The sequence below is a fragment of the Chanos chanos genome, chromosome 12, assembly GCF_902362185.1.
Source record: "Chanos chanos chromosome 12, fChaCha1.1, whole genome shotgun sequence".
NCBI lineage: Eukaryota > Metazoa > Chordata > Actinopteri > Gonorynchiformes > Chanidae > Chanos > Chanos chanos.
The window spans coordinates 24,374,316-24,391,950 of record NC_044506.1 but is presented as its reverse complement, the minus strand read 5'-3'; the positions used below and the strand labels follow the sequence as shown (position 1 = coordinate 24,391,950).

Here is a 17,635-nt window from a genome sequence, read left to right as displayed (position 1 = left end):
CCAGGGAAAATCTACTCTACCCTTCACAGGACACAGGTGGAAACCGAGGTGGATGTGGCCTACACCTACCACTTCCTAGACTTCCTTTTAGGGAAAGAAGGTGGGCAGAGAATATAGCTGAAACAGCAGACACCGTCTTCCTTACTGAACACCTGTTATCTGCACTAAACTTCAGGATTTGTCCCTTGTGTGTCATAAGTTGTCTTAAAGTTGTTCATTGCCCAACATAGTGCGATTCACATTTGGCTGGCAAACACTAAAAATGACTGGAGTTTCATAGTTTTCATATTTTAAAGAATGTTTATATGTGTATATATTTATAATTTTGCAGTACAGTGTGCAGTACACTAGTATGCCATTTCAGACACAGCCATAACTATAGGTCATCGGGTCAGTAAGTCTCTCGTTCACGTGTCACATGACCGCTGTGCATTTTCAGTGTAGGAATGACTGATTCATTCACAACTCATAAATACAGACTATATAATGAATATTGATTCCATATGCACATTTATTATTTCACATTGTACAGGCTACTTTCGTTTTCTTTTATTCTGTATAGTTGTGTACGAGGGAGGGAATGTTGATGGCCTAACTGGCGTGCTGTGGAATCGACTAGAGGACAAAGTGTAGGTGTTGATGAGCTGGAAGGCAGAGTACATATGTTTCTTATTCAGTTAGATAATTATAGTTATTGTTATATTGTTTTAGGTTACCTCTCCGCGTTGGCAACATGTCCCACCATAGCCCAACATTTGGTTTATTTGCGTCTGGTCACCCTACCCCGGAGTGATTACGCTGTGTGTTCTGTGATAATGAGGAAGTGGAGTGGTGTTGAAATAAACAAAGGGTGATGTTTTTTAACTCTTCGACAAGGAGTTTTCTCCGACTTCTGTCTCTGACTTCTCTGACTGCCATCACCAGCAGCTCAGCTTTTGCGGGGTTTTTTTTTTACACAATTACCGTCATATACCGTATACCCCGGTTAAATGTCCGGAAGGTATGACGGTATGAAAAAACTGATACCGCCCGAGCCTAGCGGTATGTATATTTTTCACCATTGTTTTGCCGCGTCCCTTCGGGTATCGACCCTATGCGCTGCATATGTTGCATACTCCCTTTTCGCGCCTCTGAATTCAAATATATATATATATCATGTCATAAAGACCAAAGCCCTCTGGTACTTAGGGTGCAAAAAGAAGACGAGAAGAGGAGGACACCGGGAAAAAGGCAGAGGTAATGTGATGAATGAGTTTATTGCATCATAGTATTGCATGGCAGTTACCGTTGGAGCAAAGTGTTACTAGCTTACTTTGGACGATAGTAACATTCGCTAATTTAATAAATAGGCCTAGCTACAGTTAACGTCAGTTACGCCCACCTTAAAATCATTAGGAAAAGTTGGAAACACAGTTCAGTTCTTTGGGGAATAACCTTCAACATAATTTTGAGAAATACACTTTTTTAAGTGTGCTGCATGGACCATTCACTGTCTGCCACAGAAAACCAGACATACATCTGAACTGACATCTTAATCTATTTAGCCAATGTTAGCCCTGTTTGTCATACTCAATTAAATGCTTTTCCGTTTCTGTCCCCTTTTGTAATTAATGGTTGTAAGCCTTTGCATTTTAATTTGATTAGTCTTATAGGCCTATGTATAGCAAACAGCATGCACCATGTGAGAAAAGTGCTCATTGAATACATGTTTTGTGCATGAATGCCATGTATAATTACTTTTGCTGTTTGTGTTTAGAGTGTTATAGGCTATACAGTAATGTTGCAGTCTCTGTGTGAGTGTATGAACACAATGGTTGGTGGTGGAATTGGCTGCGGTACCAGCTAAAATCTTGCCTAGGGCACTAAATTGGTCAGGGCCTGCTCTGAATACATTAATACATTAAACGTTTCACTGTTTCGTTTTACCGTTACTAATGTTGCTCGTGGCGAGAATTAACTATCGGAGTTAGCTAAGAATCAGGAAGGGCTGTCCACACTTAAACAGCGTTTTCTGCCACTGAAAAGGATACTTTTCGAAAACGCTCCCTGAGGTGCATAAATCTGAAAACGCCGGGTTTGCGTTGTAATGTGGACAGGGAAACGGAGATCTTAAGAAACGATGACGTAGGCCTATGGTTTCCATGACACTGGCGAAAGTTTGAGACGCCAAAACAAACACGACGGGCGAAATGCAGTCAGTGCTCCTCTGTCGATCAAATTTGCTAATCTATCCTCAGTTACAGATCATCATACTGTACAATGCACATGCACTGTTCCAACGTAGAAGACTTATTTGCTGCGCTTAGATGGAAAATAACCGCAACGGCGGTTCAAATCCTGCATGGAGTGGCGATTTTGGACGCGACCTAAATCTGTTTTCAGAGTTAACCAGTTTAGTGTGGACGTAACGGCCAAGGTGAACTGAAGCGTGACGTTCACTGCTGTGAGAGGGATGCCAGACGCCCAAGCAGAGATGGTATATATTTCCAGAATTTAACAGTGCAATTAAAAGGTATAAATATAGTACAAGAATGTGCTTACAAAATGTATTTTGCAGTTCGCCTTTATTGATATTTATTTATTTATTTATTTATTTATTTATTTACTCCAAAAAAACAACGAATATCCGAATTCCATAATTGAAAACGGAATACCTACCCAACGAACGAATATCCGAATAGTTGAATATTCGGGTCCAGCTCTAGAACTAGGTAGCTAGGTATCGAATCAAAACAGGACATAAGACACAATAAACTTAAAACAAGTAAAAATATGAAATAAAAGACACAGAAATGACTGTTTGACAGGGCTATCTCGTCTTTAAATCTAAAACATAAACTGGGTTATTTACACATTTAATTTGCCTTTCCATTGGAACGAGTTTATACACAAGGGGTCCTCTATGACCAGGTAGGATAAAGTGAATAGCTATCATTGAATGAACAGAATAATATTTTTATTGATCAGCACATCGCTTTTGTACAGGCAAGGGAACATATTGTACATAGTGTTCTTTTGATATTTTTATTGTAGGGCTGCAACTAACAACTATTTTGATAATCAATTAATCTGTCGATTATTTCTTTTATTAATCAATGAATAGGATAAAACACAAAAAGAAATTGTATTTCCATCATTTTATTCAAAAAACAAAATGTTTTTCCAAATTGACAATATTAACACAAGTAACACACCTAAATATATGTTATACACCATGTACAAAAGTTATATGCTTATTATTTTGATAAGGTGCACAAAAAAAACAGGAATTTATTACGTTGCTTGAACGGACCTATTAAAATAATAACAGGCTAATGTTAGCTGTTCTGCTTCTGCGCGATCATTGATGTTAGCCAGCAAGTTGAATACTCGTCGCAATATTGAAGTAAATTTGACTTCATACACCATTGAAGCTGGATCGTGAGCAAACACCGATTATTAGATAAAGGAGAACTATCTGCTGTGAGACGAACGATTCCTCACTTCAAAACGCAAGGCATGCCATGGGTCTAAACCAGGATCGAGCGATTCTAGGGTCAGACCTTCAGGGGGACTCAGCCCCTCATAAGAATGTGACATGCGTACATGCCTTGCAAAAGTATTGACACTATTCATACCATGGAACTATAAGGCTATGTCGACACTAATCCGGATAAATTTGAAAACGGAGATGGTTTTTGTGCTGTTTTCCAGATGTTCTACGTCCACACCAAAAAGCTGAAATTGAAACGTCTTACAGGTAATACTACTTGGCTTACGAAGTTGTCCCACCAAATACGTTTGGCCAGGTCGCGTCCAAAATCACCCGCTTGATGTAGGTTTTGGGGTTGTTTTCCATCTCCATTTCCATCTCTTCCAATATAAAGCTCGTCCTCTACGCTGGAGCATGTGCATTGTACAGCATGATGATCTGTAATTAAAGATGGCTTCTTGGCAAATTTGATCGACAGAGCAGCATTGACTGCATTTCGCCCGTCAAGTTTGTTTTGGTGTCTACAGCACAAACTTTCGCCCATTGTCTCTGAAGCTCTCCGTTTTTCGCTGTCCACATTACAATGCGAACCCTACATTTTCAAATTTATGCACCTCGGCGAGTGTTTTCGAAACGTCTCGGTGGTGGAAAACGTTGTTTTAGTGTGAACGGAAGGGTTAAACGGAGAAATAATTATGTGTTTTCAGATTTATAGGTAAATTTGAAAACCTGGGTTATTATTATTGGGGGCCAAGCAGCGAAGCTGCGTAGTCACCCGTTGTGTTTCTACCTTTTCTCCGTTGTGTTTCTACCTTTTTAATCTTTTCCTCTCCTGGCTAGGGTGTCTGTAGCAGCCCCTACAACTGTATGGTAAAAAGTTGTTAAATTTGGCACACTCATTGGGGACAGTCCCCTGATTCTCCTCAAGTTTTATGTCTGCAGCTTTAGCGCTCCAGCGCCACCAGCGGGTCAAAGTTGAAGTAGATTTATGCACATAACTTTTGAACAGTATGTCCGATTTTAAAAAATCAGAGTTCATGTGTTTCTCTTAACAAATGTGCTTCTTGTGTCAGTTGACATAAATCTTGCTATCGGTGCTTACAGCAACGTTTTTAATAAGATCAGATCAAGTTGCCATGGCGACTCTACCCTGCTGGACTTCTTGGCCCCCTCGTCGCTGCTTGTAGCTATATTCTTCTTCTTCTTCTGGCTAGTGTGTCTAAGGCAGCCCCCAGAGCCGTAACTTTGATAAAAGTTGTGAACTTTGGCACACTGATTGGGGACAGTCCCCTCACTCTTTTCACCAAGTTTCATGTCTGAACCTCGAGCACTCTAGCACCACCAATGGGTCAAAGTTGGAGGTCCATTTACACACATAAATTTGGAACTGTATGCCCGATTTTCAGAAATCATGTATCACTGGATTCATTGGCTCAAGCCGAGTTCAACGCACCCATTAGGTCATCATCTGCCATATTGGATTTTCCTCTATATTGGATTTTATGTAAAAGAAAAATTTCACAGGCCACAAATTTTGTTCAGTCTTCCCCCAAAAGTGGCACACATGATCTGCAGACTAAGCCTTGCAAAAGTTATCAGATGGATTTTTGATGTTCAAAAGCGTTTGTCTGTCACTGGCAATCAAAATTGGCAGTGAAGCTGCCAAATCAGACATGAGGTCATATTTTAGTAACGCTTTGATGTGTCAACACCAAACTTGGTGGACTGACTCAAGACTTCACCCAAAGGGAGACCAGAAAAAATTGCCGCATTTTACCACTACAATAAGAAAAAACATGTTTTTGCTCATTACTCTTCACATGTTTGGTCTAAAGTCATGATCATTATTTGAAATTATGCCTTTGTGGATGCTGATGTCTGGACATGTTGCTATTTCCTGTTCTGCAGTCGTATTTGTCAGAGAAGTTGCAAAACAAGAAATGAGGTCATAACTCAACGACATTTTGATGTATCAAAAGCAGACTTGGTAAATGGACTCGGGACCCCATTCTTAGGAAGCACAAAAAATTCCGCATCATATGACCACTGGGGGTGCTGCAACAAGCAAAAATGTTTTGGCTGGTAACTGTTGATGTGTTTGCCTTAAATAACTGATTCACATGTCTGGTGATATCATGGGAGGTCCCAAGGCTGAGACATGGCAACTTGTCGTGTCAACCTAATTGATGTGGCTGCCATATCGGATATTATTGAAAAGTTTAAAAAATTTTCACAGGCCACAAAGTCTACGAAATCTTCACCAAACTTGGCACAGATGATGTTCAGAGCAAACCTCACAAAAGTTATCAGATGGATGTTTGATTTTCGAAAGCATTTGTCTATCACAGCCATTTGAAAGCGTAGGTGAAGCTGCCAAACAGGAACTGAGGGCATATCTCAGAAGCACTTTAATGTATTGACATCGATCTTTGTCCATGGACTCAGGCCCCATTTTGAGGAAGCACAAAAGAGGCTGCCTCATTTGGGTGGCGCTGCTGTAAGCAAACATGCGTCTTGGCTAATAACTGTAGATATGTTTACCTTAAATAATTGATTCTCTTGTCTGGTGATACTGAGGGAGCACCCAAGGCTGAAAAACCATAACCTTGTCATGATGCGGCCGCCACATTGTATTTCATGGAACTGTTAAAAGGTTTTTCACAGGCCACAAAGTTTAAGCAGTTTTCAGACAAAGCCTCACAAAAGTTATCAGATGGATTTTTGAAATCATTCACCCTTTATGGCTGATCAAAAGCAATGCTTTGATGTACTGGCACCGAACTTGGTATGTGGACCCCTTCCTGAGGATGTGCAAAAAAATTTTGTGTCATTTGACCTCAGGTGGACCCTGAAATAAGCATTTGATAAACGGCTATCAGAGTGGAAGGCAAAGCACGCGTTTAATTGTATGGGGAAACTTGTTTTAACTGTGTGTATGACAATAAACGCTTTGATTTTGACTTTTGAATTGAGGTAATCAGTCATTTCAACTGAATAACTCAAGAAGCTATGGTCCCAAAGGTTGCTTAAGAGCTTAGCAAAAGTGAACTTCTGTATTATACTTTACCAAGTAAGGCAAAGCATGTTGCTCTTCGAGAATCATGCTTTTTCTGTCATCACTCAGATGACAGTTACATCGCCACACTAGTTCCAATGAACGAAATGAATGAATCTCATTCAGTAAAATGAATGAATCTTTTTTCAAGTCACTCAAAGATCCAAGTCAGTAAAAAGATTCGAACTTCCCATCACTAGTCCTGACATGCTATATCTTCATGTTATGGTTGTCGGCTATAGCTACACAGAACTTTGGGAGTGTGACATCTGCTGCCTTGAATGGATATGACGTCTGCCGTCTTGAAACAATAATGACAATTATTTTTTCTCTTTTTTCTTTTCTTTTTTTTTTAGTTTATTTTTAGCAATCATTATTTCATTTAGTTTTAGTATTACATTTTCTTCAGGTAAATTCAGTTTACGAAAATATCTAAAAACCATTCATTTTCATCTTAATTTTAGTATATGATAATATGCCTGGATGTCAGTGAGCACTTTTCAGGTGAAAATCACTTCTCTGGAGTGTGTGAATGCTGCCCAGTGCCTATGTCTCCACTCAGTCTCCTACCACACACACTTCCTCTTGCTCAGAGACACACACCCATGTGCCTGAGCCCTGTCACTCTCTTAAACGTGTTTTTTGTTACACAGAGAATCAGGTTAGTGTGTATTCTCTGAGGGTTTATGTTTCTAAAAATAAAACTGCTTTTGTGAGAAAGACACATGGTAGCTGCTAAGTGAAAACACAGTGAGACAGAGATGAAGGGAACACAGAAAGAACAAAGATTTTAGAACAGGACTGAGGAAGAAACTAAAGACTGGCTTTTTAAATCATTTGGACTACAGAAGTGTTTGTCAGTGGTCTCTAACTTTGATTTCATGTCTTTGGGCCTGATTGGTAATCCTGCCGTGAGTTTTTCAGTGGATGACACTGTGATAAACTCTGTGAGAATGTGCTGGCCATATACTAGGTCTGGCCACTAACAGTGTTTATCTCAGAGAGATTGTGTGTGTGTCATGTCCTAGGTGTGTCTGTCTCAGTTCCCTGGGCCAAATGTGGGATAAAAACAGTAGCAGTGAATGTAGGATAAAAACAGTAGCAGTGAATGAGTGGTTCCTTGTTTTTTTTTTTCTCCTTTTCTCTTTTTGGCAAATGTTTTGTTGCAGTGATGAGAGAGCTGGAAATTTTACTTTATTTGGCTCTCTTTCTTTCTTTTCTCTCTCTCTCACATACAGAGAGAGAGAGAGAAATACCCTGCAAAGCCAAGGTAATCTGGGTTAAGAAATCTAATCGTTAAATCACATTTAAATCACTTTTGAGTGGCTTTTATAACTCTCTTTCACCTGAGGGATCTCAGAATGAAAACACACCCAGTCCAGTCAAACTGTTTTTGTGCCTGGAGGTCAACATGAAAAGGGCTCTGGATGCATCAGTGGATTTGACACATAAATGATCTGTCTGTCTGTCAGCCTGTCTGTCTGTTTGTCTGTCTGTCTGTTAGCCTGCCTCTCTGTTTGTCTGTCTGTCTGTAGATAAACTCCTATAACAGAAAGAGGCGTGTGTTTCTGTGTGTCTGTGTTTGTGAAAGAGAAGAGGGGGAGATGAAAAGAAAATAGGGAGAAGACCGTGAGAATTCAGCAAAGCATCTGTGGGCTTAACGAGAGCTTCATCTTCAATATCCGGGTTTGTGTGTGTGCACGTCTATGTGTGTGTGTGTTCTCTCAGGTGCTTACAGAAATACAATGTTTCAAGTTGTTATTGAACATTCAGACACAAACACATAAACTTACAGTCTGGTTTAGGAGTGTGTGAGACAGTCCGGTTTAGGAGTGTGTGAGACAGTCCGGTTTAGGAGTGTGTGAGACAGTCCGGTTTAGGAGTGTGTGAGACAGTTCAGCTCCCACTACTTTACACTCTCAGAGCAAGTCATGAATTCACACCACAGCTTTTAAAAATGATCACCAGAACTAAAGGGGTTGGAATTTGTATATAAAACAAAAATGCATGTATGTGAGTGATTTCACATATTCATTTTTGATACATTCAGAGATAGTAAGCATGTTTTTTCACATTCTCTCCTATGTTTCCATTTGGACTGTGTGCTGGCACTCTCATACGCATGATCAGTGACTGTGGTCACATCTCTACTATGAAACCTATTTTGGAAACTTTGTCTGTCAGCCTCTCACTCTTTCCAGCATTTGCTATATCTCTGGCCAAGATCTCCTGAGGTTTTGGCTGGTATACAGCTTCTGCAACGCTTAGTACAAAATGAGCACAAAATGAAAATGATCAGTCCTGTCTCTCTGTGTCTCGTAGAAAACATGAACTGAAAATTTCATCAAACCTGGAACTGCTTTATTCCGAGTCACTCCTCTGATGACATTTAATCTGGAACTGCTTTATTCTAAATCAGTTCTCTGATGACATTTAATCTGGGTCTGCACACTAACAGACACACACACAGACAAAAAGAGAGTTCAGTGAGAGGCTTGAAGGTAGCTTAACAACACCATCTGTCCCAACAGACTTTGGCACTTCTGAGATACACCACTAAATTTATCCATTAAGCCACGCTGCAAAGGAAGACACTGAACATTAGCATATTACACACACACACACACACACCATTCAATGAACGATGAGGGGTGCTGGTATGTTTGTGATTCACCAACAAGGAGAGACTGCATTTCAGACCCTAAAAATCATATTTATATGTACTCTCTCTCTCTCTCTCTCTCTCTCTCTCTCTCTCTCTTCTTTCTCTCTCTTTCTCTGTCTCTCTTGCTCTCTCTCTCTCTCTCTCTCTCTCTTCTTTCTCTCTCTTTCTCTGTCTCTCTTGCTCTCTCTCTCTCTCTCTCTCTCTCTCTCTTTCTTTTCTCTCTCTTACTCTCAGAAGTGCCAGTGTCATCTGTGTTGTATTTGTCCTCGGTGAGAGAGTTACCAGTTCAGGTATGTGAGCTGTATGAACAGGGCTTCATCTTGGCTGCCGTTCACCCATTCGTCCACTGCGCTGGTCCGGCCAGCACAAGCCTTCAGCGCCAGCTACACCGCGCTGTGCTAATCAGAGAGATACGCAGGTAGACACTCTCACACTGATACAGGCACACACACACATACTCGCACACTCATACACACACACTCGCACACACACACACACACACTCATACGCTCACACACATGCACACACACACACACACACACTTACACACACTCATACACACACACACTCATACGCTCACACGCATGCACACACACTCATGCGCACACACACACACACACACACACACACACACTCATATGCTCACACGCATGCACACACACTCATGCGCTCACACGCATGCAGACACACACACACTCATATGCTCACACGCATGCACACACACACACTCACACACTCATATGCTCACACGCATGCACATACACACACATACTCATACACTCACACACATACACACACACATACAGTTACAATAAAAGACACTGCTGCTTGTCATCCTGACAGTCTGCTGATATCAGAGCTGGGAGATGCATGTGTTTCTCCTCTTCTGTTCGAATGTACTGTCTGTGGAGAGAGAGTCTCACTCATGTCTCTTGTGGCTTGTTCTTTTCTGAAGCAGTGCAGAGAATGGGGTGCTGAACCGGACTAGTCCTCGTCTCCAAACAGATGTGTGTTTCTCAGGCAACCAGCTGCCTGACCCTGACGTAATACAGGGATACATTAAAAAGGTCAGCGCAAAAAAGCTTCAGCCCAACATGCAGCCTGAGAAAAAAGTTCCACCCAGATGCCCTAATAACCTTAAGATCAGTCTTTCACAAAAAATACAGATAGATAGATAGATAGATAAGATTTGTTTTTTTGCATGTTGTGTGAAAGTGACTTTGAAGATAACTCATTCACCTCTGATATTTAACATTTACAGTCTCTCTGCAGTCATACAAACACTCTCTGACTCACATACACACACGCACAGTCATACACTCTCTGACTCACATACACACACATACTCTCTCTCTGACTCAAACACATACACACTCATACACACATACTCTCTGTCTGACTCAAACACATACACACACACACACGCTTATACACTCTCTGACTCACACACACACACACTCATACACTCTCTGACTCACGCACACGCTCATACACACACATAGTCATACACTCTCTGACTCTCACACACACACACACACACACTCATATACATACTCATACACTCTCTGACTCACATACATACACACACACACATATGGCTTTCTCCATTTTTTTACTATATTGAATGCTAAATTTACAACCAAGCCATTGTGAGCAACACACTATGACCTTTGGTCATTATCTTTTCCTGTTGTGTTAGAAAATAACCCTAACCCTAACTGAAACTCTAACCCCAAACAAAACAGTGCTCCAAAAAGGAACCAAGCTATTCAGAAGGCCAGATACAGACAAACCCTGTATTAGTTACTACATGTTTATATACTGTTTATTTAATCAATATATTTGCTCCTGCACATTGGTTGAAAATAATATCTGAGTGTGCCACTGTGATAGTTCTGTGTGTGTGTGTGTGTGTGTGTGTGTGTGTAGCTGGGTGAGTGAGACATTAAGATAGTATGAACAGTTGGTTTTCATAATCGTTATCTGGCATTTTGCATTCAATTTTCTTTCAGTCAAAAACATCCAATCCTTTCTCCAGACACATCAGCTGACAATTACCACACACAGGAGGCATTAGTCATTTAATGCATTGAAATCTGTAGTTAGTTTGTAAATATTACAGAGAGAATATGCAAATGCATCTTCAACTATCTTTCATCAACTTCCTTATCCAAATAGTGCTGTTGTGTTATTGCTATTCCCTGCTGCACATGACTGTTCCTGGTCTTATCTTTTTGTCTTTGTCTGTCCTGGACACTGGGATGCTCTGTAGGTGCAGGACTTGGCTGACCAGGGTGTGCTGTTTTTGGGGTTTCTGAAGCAGCCTGGAAGTGGTCCCTTTTTTGGAGGACGTTGGGACTCTGAGGAACTTTCCTCACTGCACTCCAGCCCCTCCTCATTACACCAGCAATCAACAAACCTGCTCCTTAGTCCAGCATGTGAACAGAACCAGGGCCGACAGAAAGACCCACACCACAAGAACCTTCCAAACACGGACAAGCCGCAAACTACGGAGCTCAAAACCCAGGAAATTCCAAAAGAGGATCATCAAGTCCAGGACCAACTGAACAACCAGAACTCTGAAAAACAGTCCCCAGAAAGCACTCAGAGTTCAGATCATCAAGACCTTGTTCATTCCAAGAACACAGAGTACAGCCTCACGCCTGCCAGGGTCAGACCTGAGCTTCTGCTATCGGAGTCCGATCATGTCCAGGACTCCATTATGTCCATCGCTAACCCAAAGACCCAGGAGCCCAATCACACGTCCCGGGTCCATTCTCCAGACAAACCTGAACACTGGGCCAGGACCATTCACCCTGTGCATCATGTACAGCTCTTCGCCCTGTACAACCAAACAATGGGTCCGTCTGGTCCATACAGGTTCTACTCCCTCAGGATTCCACTGCAGGTGGAAAGAGAGGCTGGGCTTGTAACCACAGTGGATGCCCATTGGCTGGATCATTTGACAAAGCATTTTCGTAATGGCGCTCAACTTATCGATGGGTATTTTAATATGGGAGATGACACTGGTATGCTGGTTGCCATACCAATACCTATGCTTTCAAAAACATACATATGTAGGGACATACACTGAGCAGGGGGTCAAACCAAGTGTGTGGAGTGTAATATGGTAATTTTTTAGTCAGACAGAGTATATGGAGTATAGTGTGATGATTTCGTAGTTCCAGTGTATGGAGTGTAAAATGGTGATTTTGTAGTTCCAGTGTATGGAGTGTAAAGTGGTGATTTTGTAGTTCCAGTGTATGGAGTGTAAAGTGGTGATTTTGTAGTCAGAGTGGAGTGTAGTGTGGTGATTTTGTAGTGAACTCTGTTGTTCTCTATCCAGAGGCCTCCATCACAGAAGGGGTCTTCATTTTCCAGAAAGATTCAAAGGATGATATACCACCCACTGTCTATGATGCTATTGTTGTGGAGCAGTGGACCACCATTGATGTGAGTATGTGTGTGCATTCTTATGGTGTGTGTGCATTCTTATGGTGTGTGTGTATTCTTATGGTGTGTGTGTATTCTTATGGTGTGTGAGTATTCTTATGGTGTGTGTGTATTCTTATGGTGTGTGTGCATTCTTATGGTGTGTGTATTCTTATGGTGTGTGTGCATTCTTATGGTGTGTGTGTATTCTTATGGTGTGTGTGCATTCTTATGGTGTGTGTGCATTCTTATGGTGTGTGCATTCTTATGGTGTGTGTGTATTCTTATGGTGTGTGTGCATTCTTATGGTGTGTGTATTCTTATGGTGTGTGTGTATTCTTATGGTGTGTGTGCATTCTTATGGTGTGTGCATTCTTATGGTGTGTGCATTCTTATGGTGTGTGTGCATTCTTATGGTGTGTGAGTATTCTTATGGTGTGTGCATTCTTATGGTGTGTGCATTCTTATGGTGTGTGTGTATTCTTATGGTGTGTGTGCATTCTTATGGTGTGTGTGTATTCTTATGGTGTGTGTGTATTCTTATGGTGTGTGAGCATTCTTATGGTGTGTGTGCATTCTTATGGTGTGTGCATTCTTATGGTGTGTGCATTCTTATGGTGTGTGTGTATTCTTATGGTGTGTGTGCATTCTTATGGTGTGTGTGTATTCTTATGGTGTGTGTGTATTCTTATGGTGTGTGAGCATTCTTATGGTGTGTGTGCATTCTTATGGTGTGTGCATTCTTATGGTGTGTGTGTATTCTTATGGTGTGTGTGTATTCTTATGGTGTGTGTGTATTCTTATGGTGTGTGTGCATTCTTATGGTGTGTGTGCATTCTTATGGTGTGTGCATTCTTATGGTGTGTGTGTATTCTTATGGTGTGTGTGCATTCTTATGGTGTGTGTATTCTTATGGTGTGTGTGTATTCTTATGGTGTGTGTGCATTCTTATGGTGTGTGCATTCTTATGGTGTGTGCATTCTTATGGTGTGTGTGTATTCTTATGGTGTGTGTATTCTTATGGTGTGTGTGTATTCTTATGGTGTGTGTGCATTCTTATGGTGTGTGTGCATTCTTATGGTGTGTGCATTCTTATGGTGTGTGTGTATTCTTATGGTGTGTGTGCATTCTTATGGTGTGTGTATTCTTATGGTGTGTGTGTATTCTTATGGTGTGTGCATTCTTATGGTGTGTGTGCATTCTTATGGTGTGTGTGTATTCTTATGGTGTGTGTATTCTTATGGTGTGTGTATTCTTATGGTGTGTGTGTATTCTTATGGTGTGTGCATTCTTATGGTGTGTGCATTCTTATGGTGTGTGTGCATTCTTATGGTGTGTGTGCATTCTTATGGTGTGTGCATTCTTATGGTGTGTGTGCATTCTTATGGTGTGTGTGTATTCTTATGGTGTGTGTGCATTCTTATGGTGTGTGTATTCTTATGGTGTGTGCATTCTTATGGTGTGTGTATTCTTATGGTGTGTGAGTATTCTTATGGTGTGTGTGCATTCTTATGGTGTGTGTGCATTCCTATGGTGTGTGTGCATTCTTATGGTGTGTGTGCATTCTTATGGTGTGTGTGTATTCTTATGGTGTGTGTGCATTCTTATGGTGTGTGTATTCTTATGGTGTGTGTGCATTCTTATGGTGTGTGTGCATTCTTATGGTGTGTGTGCATTCTTATGGTGTGTGTGTATTCTTATGGTGTGTGTGCATTCTTATGGTGTGTGTATTCTTATGGTGTGTGTGCATTCTTATGGTGTGTGTGTATTCTTATGGTGTGTGTATTCTTATGGTGTGTGTGTATTCTTATGGTGTGTGCATTCTTATGGTGTGTGTGTATTCTTATGGTGTGTGTATTCTTATGGTGTGTGTGCCTTCTTATGGTGTGTGCATTCTTATGGTGTGTGTGTATTCTTATGGTGTGTGTATTCTTATGGTGTGTGTGTATTCTTATGGTGTGTGTGCCTTCTTATGGTGTGTGTGCATTCTTATGGTGTGTGCATTCTTATGGTGTGTGTGTATTCTTATGGTGTGTGTGCATTCTTATGGTGTGTGTGCATTCTTATGGTGTGTGTGCATTCTTATGGTGTGTGTGCATTCTTATGGTGTGTGTGCATTCTTATGGTGTGTGAGTATTCTTATGGTGTGTGTGTATTCTTATGGTGTGTGCATTCTTATGGTGTGTGTATTCTTATGGTGTGTGTGCATTCTTATGGTGTGTGCATTCTTATGGTGTGTGCATTCTTATGGTGTGTGTGTATTCTTATGGTGTGTGTGCATTCTTATGGTGTGTGAGTATTCTTATGGTGTGTGTGTATTCTTATGTTGTGTGTGCATTCTTATGGTGTGTGTATTCTTATGGTGTGTGTGTATTCTTATGGTGTGTGTGTATTCTTATGGTGTGTGCATTCTTATGGTGTGTGTGTATTCTTATGGTGTGTGTGCATTCTTATGGTGTGAGCATTCTTATGGTGTGTGTGTATTCTTATGGTGTGTGTGCATTCTTATGGTGTGTGTGCATTCTTATGGTGTGTGTATTCTTATGGTGTGTGTGTATTCTTATGGTGTGTGTGCATTCTTATGGTGTGTGTATTCTTATGGTGTGTGTGTATTCTTATGGTGTGTGTGTATTCTTATGGTGTGTGCATTCTTATGGTGTGTGCATTCTTATGGTGTGTGTGTATTCTTATGGTGTGTGTGCATTCTTATGGTGTGTGCATTCTTATGGTGTGTGTGTATTCTTATGGTGTGTGTGCATTCTTATGGTGTGAGCATTCTTATGGTGTGTGTGTATTCTTATGGTGTGTGTGCATTCTTATGGTGTGTGTGCATTCTTATGGTGTGTGAGCATTCTTATGGTGTGTGAGTATTCTTATGGTGTGTGTGTATTCTTATAGTGTGTGTGCATTCTTATGGTGTGTTTGCATTCTTATGGTGTGTGTATTCTTATGGTGTGTGTGTATTCTTATGGTGTGTGTGTATTCTTATGGTGTGTGCGTATTCTTATGGTGTGTGTGCATTCTTATGGTGTGTGCATTCTTATGGTGTGTGCATTCTTATGGTGTGTGTATTCTTATGGTGTGTGTGTATTCTTATGGTGTGTGTGCATTCTTATGGTGTGTGTATTCTTATGGTGTGTGTGTATTCTTATGGTGTGTGTGTATTCTTATGGTGTGTGCGTATTCTTATGGTGTGTGTGCATTCTTATGGTGTGTGCATTCTTATGGTGTGTGTATTCTTATGGTGTGTGTGTATTCTTATGGTGTGTGTGCATTCTTATGGTGTGTGTGCATTCTTATGGTGTGTGCGCATGTTTCTTATGGAGGCTGAACATGTTTACAACACCATTTCTCCTCTTTGTAGGGGGTTTCAGTGAAGACAGATTACATTCCTCTGCTGCAGTCGCTGGCTCCATACGGCTGGAGGCTGATGTGTGTTCTCCCTACTCCTGTTATCAAATCCAACAGGTACTATGGCAGAGTACCGTGTGTGTTGTTTTCAATGGAAGAAACTCACCAGAGCTCTCAGTAAAAAATGAAATGGAAACAACTGAAAATATGCAGGGCCATAATGATGAGTTACTCCAGGCAATCCAGCTCTTTGACCTTTAGACGACTCTGCAACACTCACAACAGAAAAAAGCTCACACACTTACACATCGAGAAACTCTCAACAGAAAAAAGCTCACGCACAATTACATATCGAGAAACACTCAACGTGAGGTGCAATCAGACAAGCATTTTCTCCATCTGGAACATAAACATGTGGGTTTTACATAAACATAAACGTGGGTTACATATATCTATGTCTTATGTGTGGTTTAACACTATAGCACTGTGAACTCTTAGTGATACAGAAACACAGACTTCCTTGCTGCATAGTGGTAGCAACATACTGTACCTCACCAACATCATACATTTTCTTTTATTTTCTTACAGTGATGGAAGTTTGACAACAAAACAGATCCTTTTTCTTCAAAGACCTGTTCTGCCACGCAAGAGGAGAGACCTGACAGTGTGTACACACACACACACACACACACACACACGGCCACCAGAGAGCACCATGCATTCTTTCAATGTTTGTGATGGAAACATCACTTACTGACTGATCTCTAAATGACTTCATCATTTTTCTTGTGCACAAATCAAACTTGGCTTTATTTTTAGTTCCACACAACACTGTGCTGCCCTGTGAGTCTATTTCACATCAACTGACAAAATGACAGTGTCTATTTCTGGACATGAATGTAGAGGATCTGCTAAAATGAGCTAATCTGTTTGAGAGAAGCGTGGTGTGAAAACTAGGGTTTAAATGTGTCCCTGTTTTCTCTCCAGAAGCTTCATCTCAGGATGCGAAACAAGAGAAACATATACAGTGGAGAACAGGCAGAGAGTGAAACAGTAAGAAACACAACTCCACCAGCAACCATTGAGAGAGAGATGAGGAAAATAGAGAGAGAGGGTGAGAAACTGGAAACAGCAAAGAAAATGAACGACAAGAGTGGGAGAGAACGTATGGACTTCTCCATGGATACTGGCCTCACTGGGAGAGAGAGTGGGGTAGGAACTGCTGAGTTCCTGCTGAGTGGGGTAGGAACTGCTGAGTTCCTGCTGAGTGGGGTAGGAACTGCTGAGGACTCAATCACTCAGATCAGTCAGGGCTATGAAGACACAGAGCGATGTGGAGAACAGCAGGAGGAACTGAGGTTGATTTTTTCAGAACAGCCTCTCTTCTCAGGCGTGTGCTGAAGACCCATCCCTGGCCACAGCCCAACTCTCACCACCCTGCACATCAAAAGCACCAGATTCTGTAAGTGAATTCTGACTCCACCCAAACCCTCTGTGTGAAGATTCAGGCCAAGTTAATCTGTTTCGTATATGCATAGCTCTCTCATCCATAAACACTGTAGGAGTCAATGGGGCAGATTCTTCATTCATATTCTTGTCACCTCTGCAGTTCTGGTACACTTTTATTAGCTAATCAGGAACCACTGCTGACCCCTGAGTG

General features: G+C 41.1%; 1 protein-coding gene across 1 annotated transcript in view; it reads left to right on the top strand.

Annotated features, from left to right (window-relative positions):
• rftn1a (raftlin, lipid raft linker 1a) overlaps nucleotides 1-17,376 on the top strand; it is a 17,418-nt gene extending 42 nt beyond the window's left edge. Inside the window, exons 1-9 of the mRNA XM_030788631.1 lie at nucleotides 1-100; nucleotides 9,427-9,610; nucleotides 10,148-10,259; nucleotides 11,465-12,221; nucleotides 12,539-12,645; nucleotides 15,989-16,092; nucleotides 16,564-16,639; nucleotides 16,963-17,082; nucleotides 17,182-17,376. The exon at nucleotides 1-100 is cut by the window's left edge and continues 42 nt beyond it. Coding sequence (XP_030644491.1) covers nucleotides 1-100; nucleotides 9,427-9,610; nucleotides 10,148-10,259; nucleotides 11,465-12,221; nucleotides 12,539-12,645; nucleotides 15,989-16,092; nucleotides 16,564-16,639; nucleotides 16,963-17,082; nucleotides 17,182-17,376 — 1,755 coding nt within the window. The remainder of the gene's footprint in view (nucleotides 101-9,426; nucleotides 9,611-10,147; nucleotides 10,260-11,464; nucleotides 12,222-12,538; nucleotides 12,646-15,988; nucleotides 16,093-16,563; nucleotides 16,640-16,962; nucleotides 17,083-17,181) is intronic.
• Nucleotides 17,377-17,635: the final 259 nt, after the last annotated feature.